At 50.0% G+C, this 19,252-nt stretch overlaps 1 protein-coding gene across 1 annotated transcript in view; it reads left to right on the forward strand.

Moving 5' to 3' along the window:
• Nucleotides 1-6,133: 6,133 nt before the first annotated feature.
• The window catches only part of ARHGAP30 (Rho GTPase activating protein 30), a 50,678-nt gene continuing 37,559 nt past the window's right edge, over nt 6,134-19,252 (forward strand). The window contains exon 1 of the mRNA XM_081340275.1: nt 6,134-6,524. Within this exon, the coding sequence (XP_081196401.1) occupies nt 6,416-6,524 (109 nt within the window). The 5' untranslated portion in view covers nt 6,134-6,415. The remainder of the gene's footprint in view (nt 6,525-19,252) is intronic.

The following is a 19,252-nucleotide window of genomic DNA, read 5'->3' on the forward strand; positions in this document are numbered from 1 at the left end:
ATGTAAAAAAGATGTCGAGACTCTAGAAATGGTACAGAGAAGAGCAACAAAGATGATTGGAGGATTGGAGGCTAAAACATATAGGGAACAGTTGCTGGAATTGGGTATGTGTAGTTTAACGAAGAGAAGAGTGAGGGGTGACATGATAGCAACTGTAATGTAGTGGGTCCGACGCAATGAAGAGATGCCAGCTGGAGTACGTGTTCAGCTCTTTACTGGGGGTGGGTGTAGCGTACTGAGGAACGAGGGTTACCTGGCCTCCTTAAATACCTAGCCAGGTAGGCGTCCAGCCAATGGGGTTGGCCCTAGGTTTCCCGCCGAAACTAGGGTTCCCGCCAAAACCGTCCAGGCCAACGCCCCCTAGTGGCTGTTGCTATGCAGATGCCTGCACTGGATACATAAAACCCCTCCCCCCTTAGAGAAGAACCACATGACAACCGCAGAACCAACATTACAACTATATACATAACTATGTACAATGTGTGCTATTACATCTGCAGTTGTTGGATGGACACTTGCACACATAGTCCGCTAAGTATGCCGACGTCCTGTGGGGCCTGGTGGATCGTCTGGGTGTGGCTTGGCCCTGGATTTGGACAGCGGGCTCGTGAGGCCTTTGTTCTGGGTTGAGCAAGGTTGGTTGCAGGAGGCCATCCTCCTCTAGTTCTGGTTCCGAGTCGTTTTCGGTTGGACTGACCTCTCTTGGGGTGTGGCTATCCCATTGGCCGTGGGTGGTGTACTCAGGGACCCTTCCTCTGAGCTGGTCAATATGTTGCCTTATGTGTCAATCCCCCTCCACCCCCACGATCTAAGAGAGAGGGCCCATTTTTTCAACCAGGGTCCCTGGAATCCATGGATGCCCTGCCCCGTAGTTTCTTGCCCAAACCAGGTCCCCCACGTTGAGAACCCTGTGTGATGCTGATGAGGGCCTATCTGTCTCCGCTGCCACTCGGTCGGGGTGCAAGCGGTCAAGCTTGGTGATGAGGCGCCATCCCCATCGTAGTTCTGCTGGGCTCTTTCCGGTGGCAACGCATGGTGTGGTGTGTTGAGCAAGCAGAAATTTCGCCAGTCTGCGATGCCAGTCCCCGCTGATGATGTGCTGGAGTGCGTCCTTGGTCGTCCTTACTATCCGTTCAGCTTGCCCGTTAGTCGATGGGTGGAAGGGCGCGGAGGTGGCGTGTCTAATCCAATTCGCCTTCAAGAACACCTGGAAATCATTAGCAGTAAACTGAGGCCCATTGTCATACACAATTACGTCAGGGAGGCCGTGTGTGGCAAAGAGGGCTCTGAGTACCTGGATTGTCCTTTCTGAGGTCATGTTGGGGACAGGGACTACCTCCAACCACTTAGAGTGGCTGTCCACTACCACTAAGAACAGTTGGCCCTGGAACGGCCCCGCATAGTCGATGTGAACGCGGGACCAGGGTGTGTGTGTGGCTTCCCACCTGTGCACTGGGGTGTGAGGCATTTCTGGCCTAGATCTCTGGCATGTGTAAGAGGCCTTGACCCGTTCCTCAATGTCCTTGTCCAGCCCTGGCCACCAGAGGTAGCTTCTGGCCAGTGCCTTCATCCTAACCACCCCCGGATATCCCTCATGTAAGGATTCCAATACCCTGCCCTGGACTGCGGTGGGGATGATGACCCTGCTTCCCCAGAGGAGGCAACCCTGGTGCATGGAGAGCTCATGTCGCCTGGTGAAATAGGCCTGGAACTCAGGCCCCGGAGACTTGTCCTGCCACCCCGTGCAAACCCATGAGTGTACCCTGCTCATGATGTTGTCAGTGGCTGTGCTGCTAGCAATGTCCCTGGCATGTACTGGGCATTCTGGTAATTCCTGCAGAGCTAGGATCTGTGTTGCTGGTGCCGGGTCTGGCTCAGCGGACTCTGTGGGGTGGATTCCCTTGGCATCTACCCTGAATCCCAGAAATTCAGTGGATGGAACACCTATGCTGCACTTCTCCCTCTTTAGTTTGAGTCCAGCAGTGCGCAGCCTGGTTAGTACCTCCCTCAGCCTACCTGCCAGTTCTTCTGCTGACGCTCCTGCGATCAGGACGTCATCAAAATAAGGGCAAACCCCTGGAATGCCCCTGAGCGTCTTCTCCATGATCTCCTGGAAAATGCCAGGAGCTACGCTGATTCCAAACTGCAGCCTGTTTACCCTGAACGCTCCCCTTTGAGTCACTATCGTCTGAGTGTCAGGTAACCGTGAGTTGCTGGTATGCCTGTGCAAGATTGAGCCTTGCAAAAATGGCGCCGCCTTGGAGGGAAGCGAGAACGTGGCTGACCGTGGGAACCGGGTAAGCGTGCGGGTTTAGGGTGTGGTTCACCGAGCACCTGTAGTCGGCGCAGATCCTTATCTCCCCATTGGATTTGAGCGGGGTGACTATCGGGGTCTCCCACTCCTCCCCATCTATGGGGTCTAAGATTCCCTGGGCCACCAGCTTATCCAGTTTGCACTCGATCTTGTGCTTGAGCACGAAGGGAACTCGCGGCCTGACCCTAATGGGAGGAATGTTCGGGTTTAGCTTGAATGAGATGGGGGGCCCTGTGTACCTGCCCAGCGTCCCATCGAAGACGTCTGCGAACTCTTTGCAGACGGCCTCAATGGATTCTCCCTGGATCCGGTGGATCCCGGAGACAGTGATTCCCAGGGCCTCAAACCAGTCTAGGCCGACTAGGCTGGCTCTCCGGCCCTCTACCACTACAACCTCCAGGTGCTCTTCATGACTCTTAAACCCCACAGAAATGGTGGCCACCCCCTTTACCTTGACCGGTGAGTTTTGGAAGTCGGTCAGGGCTAAATTTGAAGGCCGTAATTTAATCTGCTGCTTGCTCCGGCTGTTGATATAGTTAAGGGTCTCATCTGAAATGACGGAGACCGCTGATCCGGAGTCAAGCTCCATGCTGCAAGGAATGCCTTGCAAGCGGATTGTTAGTTTAATTTTTGGTTTGAGCAGCCGGCGGCTACCCGTGTGGTGGATGGCCAGCCGGCTCTCAACATAGCCGATTCTTAATTTGGTTGGGGCCCCAGTACCTTCGAACGGCGATTCCTCTGGGCGCAGCTCGTGGATTTCTTCTTGGGGGCGGCGGCTACGACAGACCGCGGCTATGTGGCCTGTTTTTTTTGCAGGCCCGACACGTGGCCGACCAGAACTTGCAGAGGCTGTGCACATGGTTTCTGCCACAGCCTGCACACTTCTGCAAGTTGTTGTTGTTGCTTGTTGGCCTGGGCTTGTCCGGGCGTCCGCCTCAATGGTCGAGGGTCGACTTCCGCCGGAGGAGGTCGATGCTCTGTCTGTCCTCCTCGTCCTCGGCTGAGGTGACCTGCTGGTGGATGTTGGCCGCCTGGCTGCTGGTTTTGGACTCCTGGACCGCCTGGACAGCCCCGCAAACTGCTTCGTGGGCCAGGATGGCGTCCTGGGCTTCCTGGAGCGAAACCTCCTCCTTTTCGAACAGGCGCTCCTGCAGCCTCGTGTCCCATAGGCCGCAAACCAGCCTGTCTCGTAGCTGCTCCTCCAAGTTCGAAAACTTGCAGGCGACGGCGGCTTCTCTCAAGGCGGCGATGAATTTGGCCCCGGACTCGTCGGGACGCTGATCCCTCTTCTTGAATTGGGATCTCGCAGCCAGTTTGGACCTGCGGGGCCGGAAATTGGTGTTCAGCTTTGCGACAAGGTCCCAGTACGAGACGGTATCAATGGCCTCTGGGGAGAACAGGTTGGCGGCGACCTCGAGGAGTGTGGGTCCACCTATGCAGAGCAGGGCTGCCGCTTTTGAGCCGTCTTCCGAGATTTGGTTAAACCTCATGTACAGCTCGGCATGCGACAGGTACCGGGCCCATTTCTCCGGGTGGCGGATGTCGAACTCGCGGGGTTGCCCGGCTCATGCCATTGTCCCGTCAGTCGTTGTGGTGTGTGGTTCCGTTTCCTAGCGCGGCGGCCTGAGCCGGTGTCTCGCAGTGGCCGGTTGCGGTGGCTGGCGGTCGTGTTGGGGAGAAAGGAAAAGATTCCTCTTTTCCTTCAGTGTGCGGTGCGTTCCCCTAGTGACTTCAGCTCTTCTGTCGGCAGTATCCCACCTTCGTCGCCACTGTATTGTAGTGGGTCCGACGCAAGGAAGAGATGCCAGCCAGAGTACGTGTTCAGCTCTTTATTGGGGGGGGGGTAACGTACTGAGGAACGAGGGTTACCTGGCCTCCTTAAATACCTAGCCAGGTAGGCGTCCAGCCAATGGGGTTGGCCCTAGGTTTCCCGCCGAAACTAGGGTTCCCGCCAAAACCATCCAGGCCAACGCCCCCTAGTGGCTGTTGCTATGCAGATGCCTGCACTGGATACATAACAGCAACCTTCCAATATCTCAGGGGCTGCCCGAAAGAATAGGGAGTCAAGCTATTCTCCAAAGCACCTGAAAGCAGGACAAGAAGCAATGGATGGAAAGTAGTCAAGGAGAGAAGCAACCTAGAACTAAGGAGAAACTTCCTGACAGTTAGAACAATTAACCAGTGGAACAACCTGCCTCCAGAGGTGGTGAATGCTCCAACATTGGAGGTTTTTAAGAAGAGACTGGCCAGCCACTTGTCTGAAATGGTATAGGGTTTCCTGCCTGAGCAGGGGGTTGGACTAGATGACCTCCAAGGTCCCTTCCAATCTTCTTCTTCTTCTTCTTCATCATCATCATCATCATCATCATCATCATCATCATCATCATCATCATTATTATTATTATTATTATTATTATTATTATTATTATTACCTCTTGCTCAAATAAGAGACCCTACCAGACAACTGGCTGTCTGACCTTTTAATAATAATAATGATGATGATGATGGTGATGATGGAAGGGACCTTGGAGGTCATCTAGTCCAACCCCCTGCTCAGGCAGGAAACCCTATACCAGTGATGGCGAACCTTTTAGAGACCGAGTGCCCAAACTGCAACCCAAAACCCACTTATGTATCGTCGGGTGCCGGGTGGGCGTGGCCCATTGAGTGGGTGTGGCCCATTGGGTGGGTGTGGCCCATTGGGTGGGCATGGCTGCGGTGGTAACGGCAGACTGGGTGGGACTAAAAAGTTCAATCAATCAATGCCAACTTTGCGAGATCTTTTTTTTTCCTGCCAGAAGTTGAAATTGACTGATTGAAACTTTTCTCTCTTTTTTTGCACACAGCAGCGGAGGCCTAAAGCAAAGAAGTTTTATAAAACCCAGCTGAAGGCCTAAGGCTGGGGCGATGGCGTGCATGCCCACAAAGAGGGCTCTGCGTGCCACCTGTGGCACGCGTGCCATAGGTTCACCACCCTATACCATTTCGGACAAGTGGCTTTGGAAAGCCTCCTGTGATGGAGCCTTCACAACTTTTGAAAGAAAGCCATTCCATTGGTTAATTGTTCTCACTGTCAGAAGTAACAAAACAACAGAAGTTGGAAGGACCTTGGAGGTCTAGTCCAGGGGTAGGCAACCTTGGCTCTTTTATGACTCGTGGACTTCAACTCCCAGAATTCCTGAGCCAGCCAAGCTGGCTCAGGAATTCTGGGAATTGAAGTCCACGAGTCATAAAAGAGCCAAGGTTGCCTACCCCTGGTCTAGTCCAACCCCTTGGTCAAGCAGGAGACCATATACCATCCCAAACAAACGGCTGTCCAGTCTCTTCTTGAAAACCTCCAATGATGGAACACGCACAAGTCCCAGAGACAAGACATGTTACTGATTAATTGCTCTCATTGCCAGGAAACCTCTCCTTAGTTCAAGATTGGATCTCTCTTTAACAATCTTCCACCTGTAACTTCTTCTCCTGCCCTCAGGCGCTTGACCCCATGATTTTTCTGGCCCTCTCACCATCACCTCCTCCTCATTTGCTAATGGGGACAATCAAAAAGGCAAGATTGCAAAGCCGTAAGCCTTAGTCCTTCAACCCTCCAAGTGTCAGCTTGTGACAAAGCAAGGAGGCTTTTGTTGAAAGCTGTTAGCTTGCGCTTTGTGGTTTCAGAGATGCAGTGTAGGGGAAGTTGTGTTTGGAGACAACCTGAACTCACTTCCTGTCAGGTCTGAGTAAGAACAGAACAATTTTTAATAAAAAAAGGGGGGGCACAGATTTTCTACTTTGCCCTCGTCTACCACTGTATGCTTTGCGGCAATCTTCCAGTTGGCTGGGAATCACACTTCTGGTGGCCCCGTGGTTGCAAAGACGGATCTTCCAATCTTTCTGAAGGACCTTGGATGTGTTGAGCAGAGGCCACGGAGAGTAGAATGAATTTCAGGGAGCAGAAGATCGCCATGGGCCAGTAAGTGACTGCTAGAGAGCCAGGAACTCAACAATCAACAAGTTTCTCCTGAGGACCGATGGACTTGGCCCAGCCTTGGAAGGAGAAGTTGGTACAAGGGTGTAAGCGTTGAGGAAGAGGAAGAGTGGAGCTCCTTCACACCCATGTCGCTGGCCATGAAAGCTCGGCAGAAGGTGAAACGGAAAGGACCGGCAAAAGATCGGGTTTTTGGGTGTGATCTGGTGGAACATCTGCAGTCATCTGGCCATGATAGTAAGTGATTTTCTTTTCAAAGACCTGCATGTTTTTCAGCCCCCTTATGGGTCCATTAGCCCAAACAGGAAATGAGGTGAGGTGAGAACTTCTGCTAAACAACAACGTTTGTTCTGAATCTGCTTCACTGGTTTTCCGAGCAGACTCCATGCCTGGGTAATTCATAGTTGTAGAATCATAGCGCCAGAAGGGACCTTGGATGCCTTTTAGTCCACAGTCTGGGTGTTGAAGTCCACAACCTTAAGTTGGTAAAGTTGGAGGCCCCTGTTCTAGACCAATCTATGCAAAAATACTGGGTCCCTTAATTATTTATTTATTTACTTATTTATTTATTTAATAAAATTTATGGGCCGCCCATCTTACCATAGGGTAACCCTGGGTGGCTTACAGTAATTAAAGTATGTCTATACATATACATTAAAACATAAATGAATTAAAATCAAACCAAATCTGAGGGCAAACTCCAGATGCATTGCCAGATATTCACCAAGCATGGGCCTAGATTAACAATTGCATCATAAAGGTAAAGGTAAAGGTTCCCCCGCACATGTGTGCTAGTCGTTTCCGACTCTAGGGGCCGGTGCTCATCTCCGTTTCATAGCCGAAGAGCCAGCGCTTGTCCGAGGACATCTCCGTGGTCATGTGGCCGGCATGACTAGACGCCAAAGGCGCACGGAACGCTGTTACCTTCCCACCGTAGTGGTCCCTATTTTTCTACTTGCATTTTTACATGCTTTCGAACTGCTAGGTGGGCAGAAGCTGGGACGAGTAACAGGCGCTCACTCTGCTACGCGGCACTCGGGATTCGACCTGCCAAACTGCCGACCTTCCGATCGACAAGCTCAGCGTCCTAACCCACTGAGCCACCGCGTTTTTTGCATCATGTTAAAGGACAAAATTGCATCATGTTAAAGGACAAAAAGGGACACTGAGCTTGTCGATCAGAAGGTCGGCAGTTTGGCGGGTCGAATCCTGAGTGCCGCGTAACAGAGTGAGCGCCTGTTACTCGTCCCAGCTTCTGCCTACCTAGCAGTTCAAAAGCACGTAAAAACGCAAGTAGAAAAATAGGGACTGCTACGGTGGGAAGGTAACAGCGTTCCGTGCGCCTTTGGCGTCTAGTCATGCCGGCCACATGACCACGGAGACGTCCTCGGACAAGCTCTGGCTCTTCGGCTTTGAAACGGAGATGAGCACCGGCCCCTAGAGTCGGAAACGACTAGCACGCCTGTGCGGGGGAAACTTTACCTTTACCTTAAAGGACAAATAAAAAAAAATTAAACCCAACAATGTTAAAAGCAATGTTTGTGTCTATTAAAAGAGTAAGCAATGAAATTGGGAGGAGGAGGAGGAGGAGGAGGAGGAGGAGGAGGAGAACTATGCAGTCCTTGGTGCTCTCTGAGCTTGGTTGTTTTCTAGCAGATCTTTCATTACCCAAACTAGGTAACATCATCAGTACCAATTAAATCGGGGGTCCAAAATTTTGAACGGCTGACAAAAGTGTGGTAAGCCACACTTGGAATGTGGCATCCAGTTCTGATCAGCACGATACCAAAAAAGATGTTAGAGTCTAGAAATTTCCTGACAGTGAGAGCAAACAACCAGTGAAACAGGAGTAGCCTTCAGAAGGTGTGGGTGCTCCATCCTTGGAAGTTTTCAAGAAGAGACTGGACAGACATTTCTCCAGAATGCTTGAGTAGGGGGTTGGACTAGAAGACCTCCGAGGTCCCTTCCAACTCCATTGTTCTGTGTGTCTAACTCTAAGAGTGAAAATTCCTCTGTGGTTGACTTGATCCTCATCTGCTGAGCTTACAAAAGCTGGAGATACTCAGCAAAATTTCTGTGAATCACCCTGGATGTTCACGTAGGGCCATTTCATTAACCAGTGGCAGGAGATACCTCCCACTAAAATCAGGGGTGCCTTAAAATGGAGTCCCAGAGTGAGGACAGCCATGGTAGTCAATGGCAACCAAAAATCAGGATTTCTGTGGCACCTTCTCTGATTAGCAAGCTTTATGAAGCCCCATAAGCTTTGATGGAGCTGATAAGCTCGGATGTCGTGAATTGTATCTCACGCAAGTTTGTGACTTTTAATTAAAGTTGCTAACTAGGCAAGGCACTACCAGATTTATTCTGATCCACAGTGGGCTGAAATTGCAACCTATATGAATGAACTCAGTTTTAGAGCTCAGAAATTGTTGGTTCGCTCCAATTTTAAGCATCCACATGCTTGTTGTTTCTGAAATGGATATTAGCCGCCACGCTGGGTTTGATATTAGTAAAACAATGCTGTATTTGTTGGATGTTTTTCCTTGTGTATGATTGTCATACTGAATCTCAAATTATGGATTAATGCTGAGATTGCTGTGTCCTTTTGCTGTTACCTCAACCACCATATTGAACATTAGCTCATTTTCACTTTCCTGTCCTTCCTTGTTTGAACTACATTCACACATGGTTTAGCCGGGCCAGAAAGTTCTAAAGAAAGCTTCTTAAATTTTTACACTCAGGTGTAAAAAGGAAAACTGTTTGCATATGGAATAATTGCCTGGAAATAATAATAAGCAGACATATGTGATATTTTGTGCAGACCAGTCCCAACTGCATCATTCCTACTGCAGAATTCACAGTATAGTTTATTCATGGTTGAAATTAAAATAACTGTGGGACACTGAATCTTTATTTTTACTTTTTTATTTGATTATTAAGTTTACATGCTCCCCATCTCTCTGTCTCGAGTGACAATGTTCCATGGTGCACAGCTAGAAAATATTTCTAATAAAGAAAACAGAGCATCTTTTGACTATTCTTGTAAGGTTTCCTGCAAACGCCATATTAAATAGTAAAAGATATTCAGTAATGTAAGTTTGTGATCAAAACTATCAAACCAATGTTGAAAGCAGTAATATTCAAACCCACAGTGGCCTCCCACCATTAATACAGAATAAAAGGTAGTCCTCGGCTTACAAAAAATCGTTTAGTGACCAAAGTTAAAATGGCAGTGGAAAAAGGGAATAATGACCTTTTTTTCACACTTACGACTGTTGCAGCATCCCTGTGATCATGTGATCAAAATTTGGATGCTTGGCAGCTGACTTGTATTTATGACGGTTGCAGTGTTCTGGGTTCAGGCGATCCCCTTTTGTGACCCTTTTACCAGCCAAGTTAATAGGGAAGCCAGATTCACTTAACAACTGTGTTGTGTTGAGTTGTTTGCGATAATGGCGAATATCTGTAGCTCGGGTTTGGGTGAGGGTGAAGGTTCGTTCTCGGAGCTTGTGGGCTGGTTTCTGAATATTTTGTTACCTGGCTTCAGTGGAGTTTAGTTCGACTTCAAGATGTTACTTAGCCTGTTAACAAAACTTTCAGAAACCAACCTACGAGCTCGGAGAACGAACCTTCACCATCATGATGAGATGTGTTACCAGTTCAACAACTCAACAGCTGCAGTGATTCACTTAACAACTATGACAAGATAGGTCAGAGAGTTGGGCAAAGTTCACTTAACAACAGAAATGTTGGTCTCAACTGGGGTTGTAGGTCGAGGAACTACCTGTACAGAACAACAGAAATGGAAGCGAACTTGGAGGTCTTCTAGTCCAACCCAATACTCAAGCAGGAAACTCTGTAACATGTCAGATAGGGGGCTGTCCTATCTCTTCTTAAAAGCCTCCAGTGTTGGAGCACCTACAACTTCTGAAGGGAAGCTGTTCTGCTGGTTAAATGTTCTTACTGTCAGAATAACAGAGTTGGAAGGGACTTTGGAGGTCTTCTAGTCCAACCCCCTGCTCAAGCAGGAGAGCCTGTACCATTGCAGACAAATGGTTGCCCAATCCCCTCTTAAAAACTTCCAGTGTTGGAGCATTCACCGCTTCTGGAGGCAAGGAGTTCCACTGATTCATCGTCCTCACTGTCAGGAAATTTCTCCTTAGTTCCAGGTTGCTTCTCTCCTAGATTAATTTCCATCCATTGTTTCTTGTCCTGCCTTCCGGTGCTCTGGAGAATAGGTTGACCCCCTCGCCCCTTCTCTGAGACAGCTCCTCAAATATTGGAAGATGCTATCATGTCGCCCTTAGTCCTTCTCTTCATTAGACTTGATAAGTTAGACTAATTTATTTCTTATTCCAAGTTATCATAGCATGGATCCTGGTAGTCGTTTTCCTTCCGTCCTGAGAGGTCCACCCAATATTTTAAGATGGAACAAAGATTTGATATCATGGAGCAAGCTGAGTTTCTCATGAGGCTGTCACAGCTTGGCTGAGAGGGTGGATGAGCTGATGACCCATTTTTCAGAAGATAAGTTGAGGGGAATCATCCATCCAGAATCTCCAGACCTACAGTCAGCCCGTGAAAAGCAGTCCAGGCCATTTATCAGCTCCCATTTAGTTAGAAAGCCAAAATACTATAAAGTGGAGATCAACGGTTGACTCTCTCTGCAAGTCTTTGACAACTTTAAGATGGGTGGACTTTAACTCCCACTGTCCTCCAGCTGGAACCCAGCTCTTGGTGTTTTGCTTATCAGGATCTCTGCAAAGGTGGCTGTGGATTTAATAGATTATTTTCACTTTAAAAAAATTAGACAGGAAGCTATTTGCCACAAAGTTCTAGAATCAATTTTTATGTCTATGATTACCTGTATCTCTCACCTAGCCTTACAAACATTGTTGGCAAATAAAAATGGTGGCTAGCTTGGTTTAAAAGATGCCCCCTTGTCCCCAGAGCAGTGTCTCTCAACCTTGGCCACTTTTAGATGGGCAGGCTTCAACTCCCAAAATTCCTCAGCTAACAGACTGACTGGTGAATTCTGAAAGCTGAAGTCCACCCATCGCAAAGTTGCCAAGAATTTTTCCCTCAAATATTAAGCATAAACTTTAAATGTTTACTGTTCTGAAATGAATATTAGACACGGTCCACGTTCTATTTCCTGGCTGGGGAATTCTGGAAGTTGAAGTCCACGCATCTCTACGTTGTCAAGGTTGTGAAACCTTGTCCCCAAAATCAAAGGAAACAGTGCCAAAATGGGAAGTATTACACTACAGAGACAGATGTTTGGTGCCTGCCATGTCTTTGCCAACATTTTAAGATGCTCCATAGTTATACAAAACTGCACATTTTCCCACTAGCCAGAACGCCTAAACTTTTAAATGTTGGGACCAAGTATCAGCCAAATATCATTCTGTTCCCAGATGTTGGGGACCTTGGGTTGAGGCAATCTCTTCCCACAGCATCCACACTGGTCCACACTGCAGTTTCTGACACCCCAGCCCGCTTAGCTGTTGGCACTCTATTCAGCTCATTGGAAGGACATGAGGTTGCAATTCTGCCACCCATCCTTTCTCCAACATACACAGTCTGAACTGTATGCAAGACCAGAAATACACATTTGATGGGCACAGTTCCACCTGTTCTTTGTCAAACACTGAGATGCACAAAAGGCTGGGTTGGGCACCACCAAATTCCTTGTGCACAGCAACACACAGGAAGTCATCTGGGAGGTAGCCCTTAGCAGCACAGCTAGCAAGAAGGGGAGGAAAAGCAAGTCTATTACAACTCTTGTGACTTCCTTGTTTGGGCTGCTGCCCCAGCCCTTGTCCCAGGAAGCGGTTGCATCAACTTCATGGTTGAGCAAACTTGTAGTCAAGGACACTTGAGTGTCACAAACCAGCTGAATCCCTCCCTTGTCGTGATTGATATTATCGTCTTTCCAGAATGCCTTGTTATGTGAACGGTTGAGGGAGCTACGTATGTCTAGAGACTTTTGAAGAGAAGCATTAAGAAGAGAGGGACGCGGTGGCTCAGTGGGTTAGGACGCTGAGCTTGTCGATCAGAAGGTTGGCAGTTTGGCGGGTTGAATCCCGAGTGCCGTGTAGCAGAATGAGCGCCTGTTACTCATCCCAGCTTCTGCCAACCTAGCAGTTTGAAAGCACGTAAAAACGCAAGTAGAAAAATAGGGACCACTACGGTGGGTAGGTAACAACGTTCCGTGCAACTTTGGCATCTAGTCATGCCGGCCACATGACCACGGAGTCATCCTCGGACAAGTGCTGGCTCTTTGGCTTTGAAACGGAGATGAGCACCGGCCCCTAGAGTCGGAAACGACTAGCACGTATGTGCGGGGGAACCTTTACCTTTTTATTAAGAAGAGACATGATAATTGTCTTCTCTCCAATGATTTGCAGCCTTCCTGCTTTCCACATGAGTGTAATTCCAGAGGGAAATTACCTATTAGGAGAGGTTTTTGTTAGGCTATGGATAAACCAGGGAAGTTGTAGAGTCATGTGAAGTTGTATCACAGAAGACAACCATAGCAGAAGTAGCATCTTTAGCATCTCCAAGAAGACATTTTCTTGTGACTTGTTATATGTTTTTCCTGCATTTTCTCCAAGAACTCAAGGACTCTTACATGGGGGTCTCCCTCAATTATATGCCCACTGTAACAATAACCCTGAGAAATAGGTCAGACCAGGGGTCTCCAAACCTGGCAACTTTAACACTTGTGGACTTCAACTCCCATGAAAAAACATTGCTCCAATGTATTTCACAAAGCTGGTGTGGTGGGGAAAAACAGGAGGAGCCGACTGGATGTCCATGGCCTTGAGCTCCTGAGTAGAAAGTACAGGTAGTCCTTGACTTATAACAGTTCACTTAAGTGACCGTTCAATTACACAGCACGGAAAACAGTGACTTATCACCATTTTTCAAACTTATGACCGTTGCAGCCTCCCCCATGGTCATGTGATCAGAATTCAAACACTTGGCCACTGATTCACATTTATGACGGTTTGCAGTGTCCAGGAGTGATGCGATCCCCTTTTGACAAGCAAAGTCAATGTGGGGAAGCCAGATTCACTTAACAACCATGTTTACTAGCTTAACCACTGCTGTGATTCAATTGTGGTCATAAGTCAAGGACTAACTGTAGAATGAAAGTCATTGGGCATCAGCCAGCCTGGAAAGGCCACGAGATGAACCAACGGATGGGAATATAAACATGCTGACGTCTTCTGCGCCATGTTTTATTGCAGGGCTTCTCTCCGTCTTTCACTTCCTGTCTCTGGCTCAGAAATGAAATCATGCAAGTCCTCCACCCACAGGCTTAGCCTGAGTGAGGAAGCCCAACTGAAATCTTGCTGGCTTACTCATGAACAACTAATTCTTATTTGTGGAAGGTTGGTAGAGCAGGTTATTTCAGCCTGTGCAGCTTTAGGATGCGTGGACTTCAATTCCCAGAACTGCCCAGCCAATGTGCTGGGAATTTAAGTTCATCCATGCCAGGCGTAGGCAACGTTGGTTCTTTTATGACTTGTGGACTTCAACTCCCAGAATTCCTGAGTCAACATGGGGGAACTATGGCCCCCTCATGACTCGTGGACTTCAACTCCCAGAATTCCTCAGACAGCATGGGGAACTATGACCCCTTCATGACTTGTGGACTTCAGCTCCCACAATTCCTGAGCCAGCATGGCTCAGCTTGGAAACCTCTCCCTTTCCCCTCAGCATAGCTGGCTCAGGAATTCTGGGAGTTGAAGTCCACAAGTCTACCCCTGATCCATGCTGACTGGGGAATTCTGGGAGTTCAAGTCCAATACAGAGAAGAAGGGGACAGCTTATGCCCGAAGCCCCTGGAGGTAGGACAAGACACAATTGATGGAAGAAATCAAAGGGGAACTAAGGGGAAATTTCCTGACAGAACAACTGGAATGTTTTGCCTTCTGGAGTTGTGGGTGTTATGTACTGGGTTCGTTGCTTCAATGACGAGACAAGGCGAGTGAGTTCAGCAAGGATCATTGTTTATTGCTTGCAGGATCTGAACTGAGAAACAAGGCTGCGAATGCAGCAATTTATACCCTGGCCTCTAGGCGGCAGCCAATAGGTTTAAAGCAACCTATTGCCGCCCTAGAGGCAACCAATAGCAGCACTGGAGATGGGTTGTCTGAGAAGCTGGGAGCTGTTAGCCAGCTTCCCAGCTTAAGCAACCTTCCAGCAATTAACCCACGTGGTGTTCCCTTAACAAGACAAAGCCCAATACATTACACCCCTCCCCCCTAGAATGTACAAACATTATAACAACAAAAGGAAAATAATTACAACAATACAAGTTTACAATGGTACAACAATAGTGTGTGTTTACATGTTTCCATCCTAGCTAATACAGATGCTTCCTAGCTAGCAGCACAATTAAGGATACAGACAACATTATAGCTTCGTTATTTCAGAACAAAATCTTGTAGATATGCAGGAGGTTTGCAAACCCTTGTGGAATGCCTGGGGGACCCAGGCACTTCCTGGCCTACCAGCTTGCCCGCCAGGCTGGGTAGACCAGTGTCTTTAAGTTCAAGTGAGTCTGGTTGACTCGGAATTCTCTGGCTGGCCCTTCCAGGATGGGCCACCCCAGAGTCAGTTTGCTCTGCAGAGTTAGCACAGCAGCTGTAGTTTTCAGGCTGGCTTTCTCCATCAGGGGACCCATGTTGCACTCCTGGGCTTTCCTCCCCTACGGCCATCTCCCCGTTGCTCTGGCTGCTTGAGCACTCAGAGTCTATAAATTGATTGGCCTGGCTGCCAGTTTGCGGTCCGTGAAAAGGACCTGTGACGAAGTCCTTGCTTTGTGGCCATTCTGGAAAATGCTTTCTAAGATGATCGATATGGCGATGGACAACTCGCCCACCCTATAGGCCCACTTCATATGAGAGCCTGATGTTTTGGTGATTTTCCCTGGTACGCACAAGTTCCCATGCCCGTAGTTCCTGGCCCACACCCCATTGCCCACTTGCAGCCCCCTCGGGGGTTTTGGGTGAGAGGCCTCTGCTGCCACCTGGTCTGGGTGCAACCTGTCCAGTTTCATGATTAGTCACCTCCTCCAGCGCAGCTCTGCTGGGCTTTTCCCTGTAGCCATGCATGACGTGGATTGTTGGCAAAGCAAAAAGTCAGCCAGTCTGTGGTGCCAGTCCCATCACTATACGCCTCAATGACTCTTTTGTGGTGCAAACCATATGTTCGGCTTGACCATTAGTAGATGGGTGAAATGGAGCCGATGTCGCATGCCTAATGAGGTTTGCTCTAAGGAACGCCTGAAATTCTGCCACAGTAAATTGGGCCCTGTTACAACGTCTGGCAGCCCGTGCTTGGCAAAGAGTTTCCTAAGCACCTGGATGGTCCTAGCAGTAGTCATGTTTGCGATTGGTATTACTTCTAGCCATTTAGAGTGGCTGTCAACCACTATAAGAAAGAGCTGTCCCTGAAAGGGCCCAGTGAAGTCTATGTGATTCCTAGACCAGGGAGTGTGAGTCTCCTCCCACCTGTGAACTGGAGCGTGCAGCATTTCAGACCTTGATTGCTGGCATGTATAACACCCATGCACCTGGGCCTCAATGGCTTTATCTAATCCTGGCCACCATAAATAGTTTCTAGCCAAAGCTTTCATGAGAACAATACCTGGATGGCCTTCATGCAATGATTGCAAAACCCTGTCTCTTAGTGAGGTAGGAACTATGATCCTGTTCCCCCAAAGAATACAACCCTTGTGAGCTGACAGCTCATGTCTCCTTGTAAAGTAGCTCTGAAAGTCAGGACCTGGGCTTTTATCCAGCCACCCTGTGTGTACCCAAGATAGCACTCTACTTAGTGTCTTATCCACTGCCGTTTCTTCAGCTATGTCCCCCGCATGGAGGGGAAACTCCAGCAAGTCCTGAATGGACAAAACGCAGGCCTCTAGGGCTGGATCTGGTTCAATTTGAGGCAGTGGAAGCCTGCTCAGGCCATCTGCATGGCCCATACCTTGCCGGGTTTGTGAATTAGCTTAAAAGTATAAGCCGATTAAAAAATGGACCATCTAAGCATCCTAGGGGATAGGATGTGGGGTGTCTGTCTGTCTGTAGTGAATAACCCCAATAGCGGTTTATGGTCTGTGAAGACTGTGAAGTCCCTGCCGTATACGTAGTCGTGGAATTTTATAACTCCAGTAACTATGGCCAGTGCCTCTTTGTCGATTTAAGCGAAGACGGGAGCGAAGGTGTGCAGCCTCCTATGCTAAGGCTGGTCTACCTGAATGCCAGGTCCGTAGCTAACAAGGCTCACCTCGTTCGTGACCTAGTGGAGAGCGAGCACGCGGACCTGGCTTGCATCACGGAAACCTGGCTGGGCCCAGAGGGTGGTGTCCCTCTGGTTGACCTCTGCCCACCAGGTTTCCAGGTGCTGCACCAGCCTCGGACCCATGGGAGGGGCGGGGGAGTGGCAGTTATCATCAGGGAATCCCTTAGCCCACGAGAGACCACCGTCCCTCAGATAGTCGGGTGTGAGTCTCTCCTTCTGAGATACGGCCCGGGGGCGCAGTTGGGCCTGCTGCTGGCGTACCTACCACTTAATCGTGCAGCGGCAGCCCTGCCCAAGCTACTCGATGTCCTCTCAGGGTTGGTGGTTGAATTCCCAAAACTCATGGTCTTGGGCGACTTCAACCTACCGTCCCTGGGAGGATCGTCCGAACTGGCTCGGGAGTTCATGGCTTCCATGGCGGCCATGGACCTGTCGCAAATAATTTCTGGACCGACTCATGAGGGAGGCCACACCCCAGACTTGGTGTTCTTGTCTGGACGGTGGCGTGATGATATCGGTGGGGGTGCCACAACTGTTACGCCCCTGTCATGGACCGATCATTACCTCCTACGGCTAGACTTCCCCTTTGCCACCCCCCGCCGTGGGTGCATGGTGCCAACCAGATGGTACCGCCCTAGGCGCCTAATGGACCCTGATAGGTTCCAGGCAGCGCTTGGGGACGCACATGCACTCCCTGCTCACAGCTCGGCGGATGCCTTAATGGAAGCCTGGGAAAAGGCAGCCACGGAGGCTCTGGACCGAGTTGTACCCCTGCGGCCTCTGACCCGGCGCAGATCCCAGCGAGCCCCATGGTTCACCGCGGAGCTCCGGGAGATGAAGCGTCGGAGACGGGGCCTAGAGAGCCGTTGGAGATCCAGTCGATCCGAATCCGACCGATTGCGATTAAGAATCCTCACCAGGTCTTATCTCGCTGCGATAAGGGTGGCAAAATCCAACTACTTTTCCACCCTCATCGCGTCCGCAGATAATCGCCCGGCTGCCTTGTTCAGGGTGACTCGCTCCCTACTGAACCAAGAGGTGAGGGAGGAACCCTTGCAGGGTCGAGCCGAGGAATTCGGTCAATATCTGTTGGATAAAATTGCTCGGATTCGAACCGGCCTGGACTCCAACTGGGCAGAGTTGGAAGAACAAGACATGGACAGTCTTGTCGACGTCATCTGGGAGGAATTTGATCCTGTGACTCCTAAGGAAGTGGACAGGATTATGAGGAGGTTGAGCTCCTCCACATGCTTACTGGACCCATGCCCTTCCTGGCTGGCTTATGCGGCTCGAGAGGGGACACGAGGCTGGTTCCTGGCGGTCATCTCTGCTTCTCTGAGTGAGGGTCACTTCCCCACCGTCTTGAAGGAGGCGGTGGTGAGACCTCTCCTCAAGAAGCCCACCTTGGACCCATCCTCATTGAATAACTTTCGTCCAGTCTCCAATCTTCGCTTCCTTGCAAAGGTTGTTGAGAGCGTGGTGGTGCACCAACTTCCTCAGGTCCTGGATGAAGCGGTTTATCTAGACCTGTGCCAATCGGGCTTCAGGCCAGGCTACAGCACGGAGACGGCATTGGTCGCTCTGATGAATGATCTCTGGAGAGCCCGGGACAGGGGCCATTCCTCTGTCCTAGTCTTATTAGACCTTTCGGCGGCTTTCGATACCATCGACCATGGTATCTTGCTGCGGCGCCTCAGGGGACTGGGAGTGGGAGGCACGGTTCTGCGTTGGTTCTCCTCCTTTCTCCAGGGTCTCTCGCAGTCGGTGCTGGCAGGGGGACAGAGGTCGACCCCGAGGCCTCTCGTTTGCGGAGTCCCTCAGGGGTCGGTCCTCTCGCCTCTCCTGTTCAACATCTACATGAAACCGCTGGGTGAGATCATTCGTAGCTTTGGAGTAGGGTACCATCAGTATGCTGATGACACCCAGCTTTTCATCTCAACTCCAAACAGCATCAGTGATGCCCTCGACGTGATGTCCCGCTGCCTGAAAGCGGTCCGGGAATGGATGGGGAGGAACAGGCTTCAACTGAACCCGGACAAGACTGAATGGCTGTACGTACCGGCGAGCCAGAATACTCAGAGCATCCCACCCCTTAACATCGGGGATGAGTTACTACCCCCTGTTGATAGGGCCCGCAACCTGGGTGTCCTCCTAGACTCACAGCTTTCCCTGGAAGATCACATAGGAGCTGTGACCAAGGGGGCCTTCTCCCGGGTTCGACTGGTGCGCCAACTACGGCCTTATCTGGACCTGGATGCCTTACGTACAGTCACCCATGCCCTTGTGACCTCTCGCCTAGACTACTGTAACGCTCTCTACATGGGACTGCCCTTGAGATCCACTCGGAAGCTTCAACTGGTGCAAAGTGCAGCAAAGTGCAGCAGCACAGACACTTTTGGGAGCCTCCCGATACTCCCACCTCTCCTCCGTGCGCTGCACTGGCTTCCGGTTGCCTTCCGAGTGAAGTTCAAGGTGCTAACAATGACATACAAAGCCCTACATGGCATGGGTCCGGACTACCTACGGGAGCACCTTCTGCCAATGTCAACACCCCACCGCCCTGTGCGCTCCCACAGAGAGGGCCTCCTCAGGGTGCCACCGCTCAAGGAATGTCGGCTGGTGGCCCCCAGGGGGAGGGCATT

This window comes from Vipera berus (assembly GCF_964194415.1).
Source record: "Vipera berus genome assembly, chromosome: 16".
In the NCBI taxonomy this organism is placed as follows: domain Eukaryota; kingdom Metazoa; phylum Chordata; class Lepidosauria; order Squamata; family Viperidae; genus Vipera; species Vipera berus.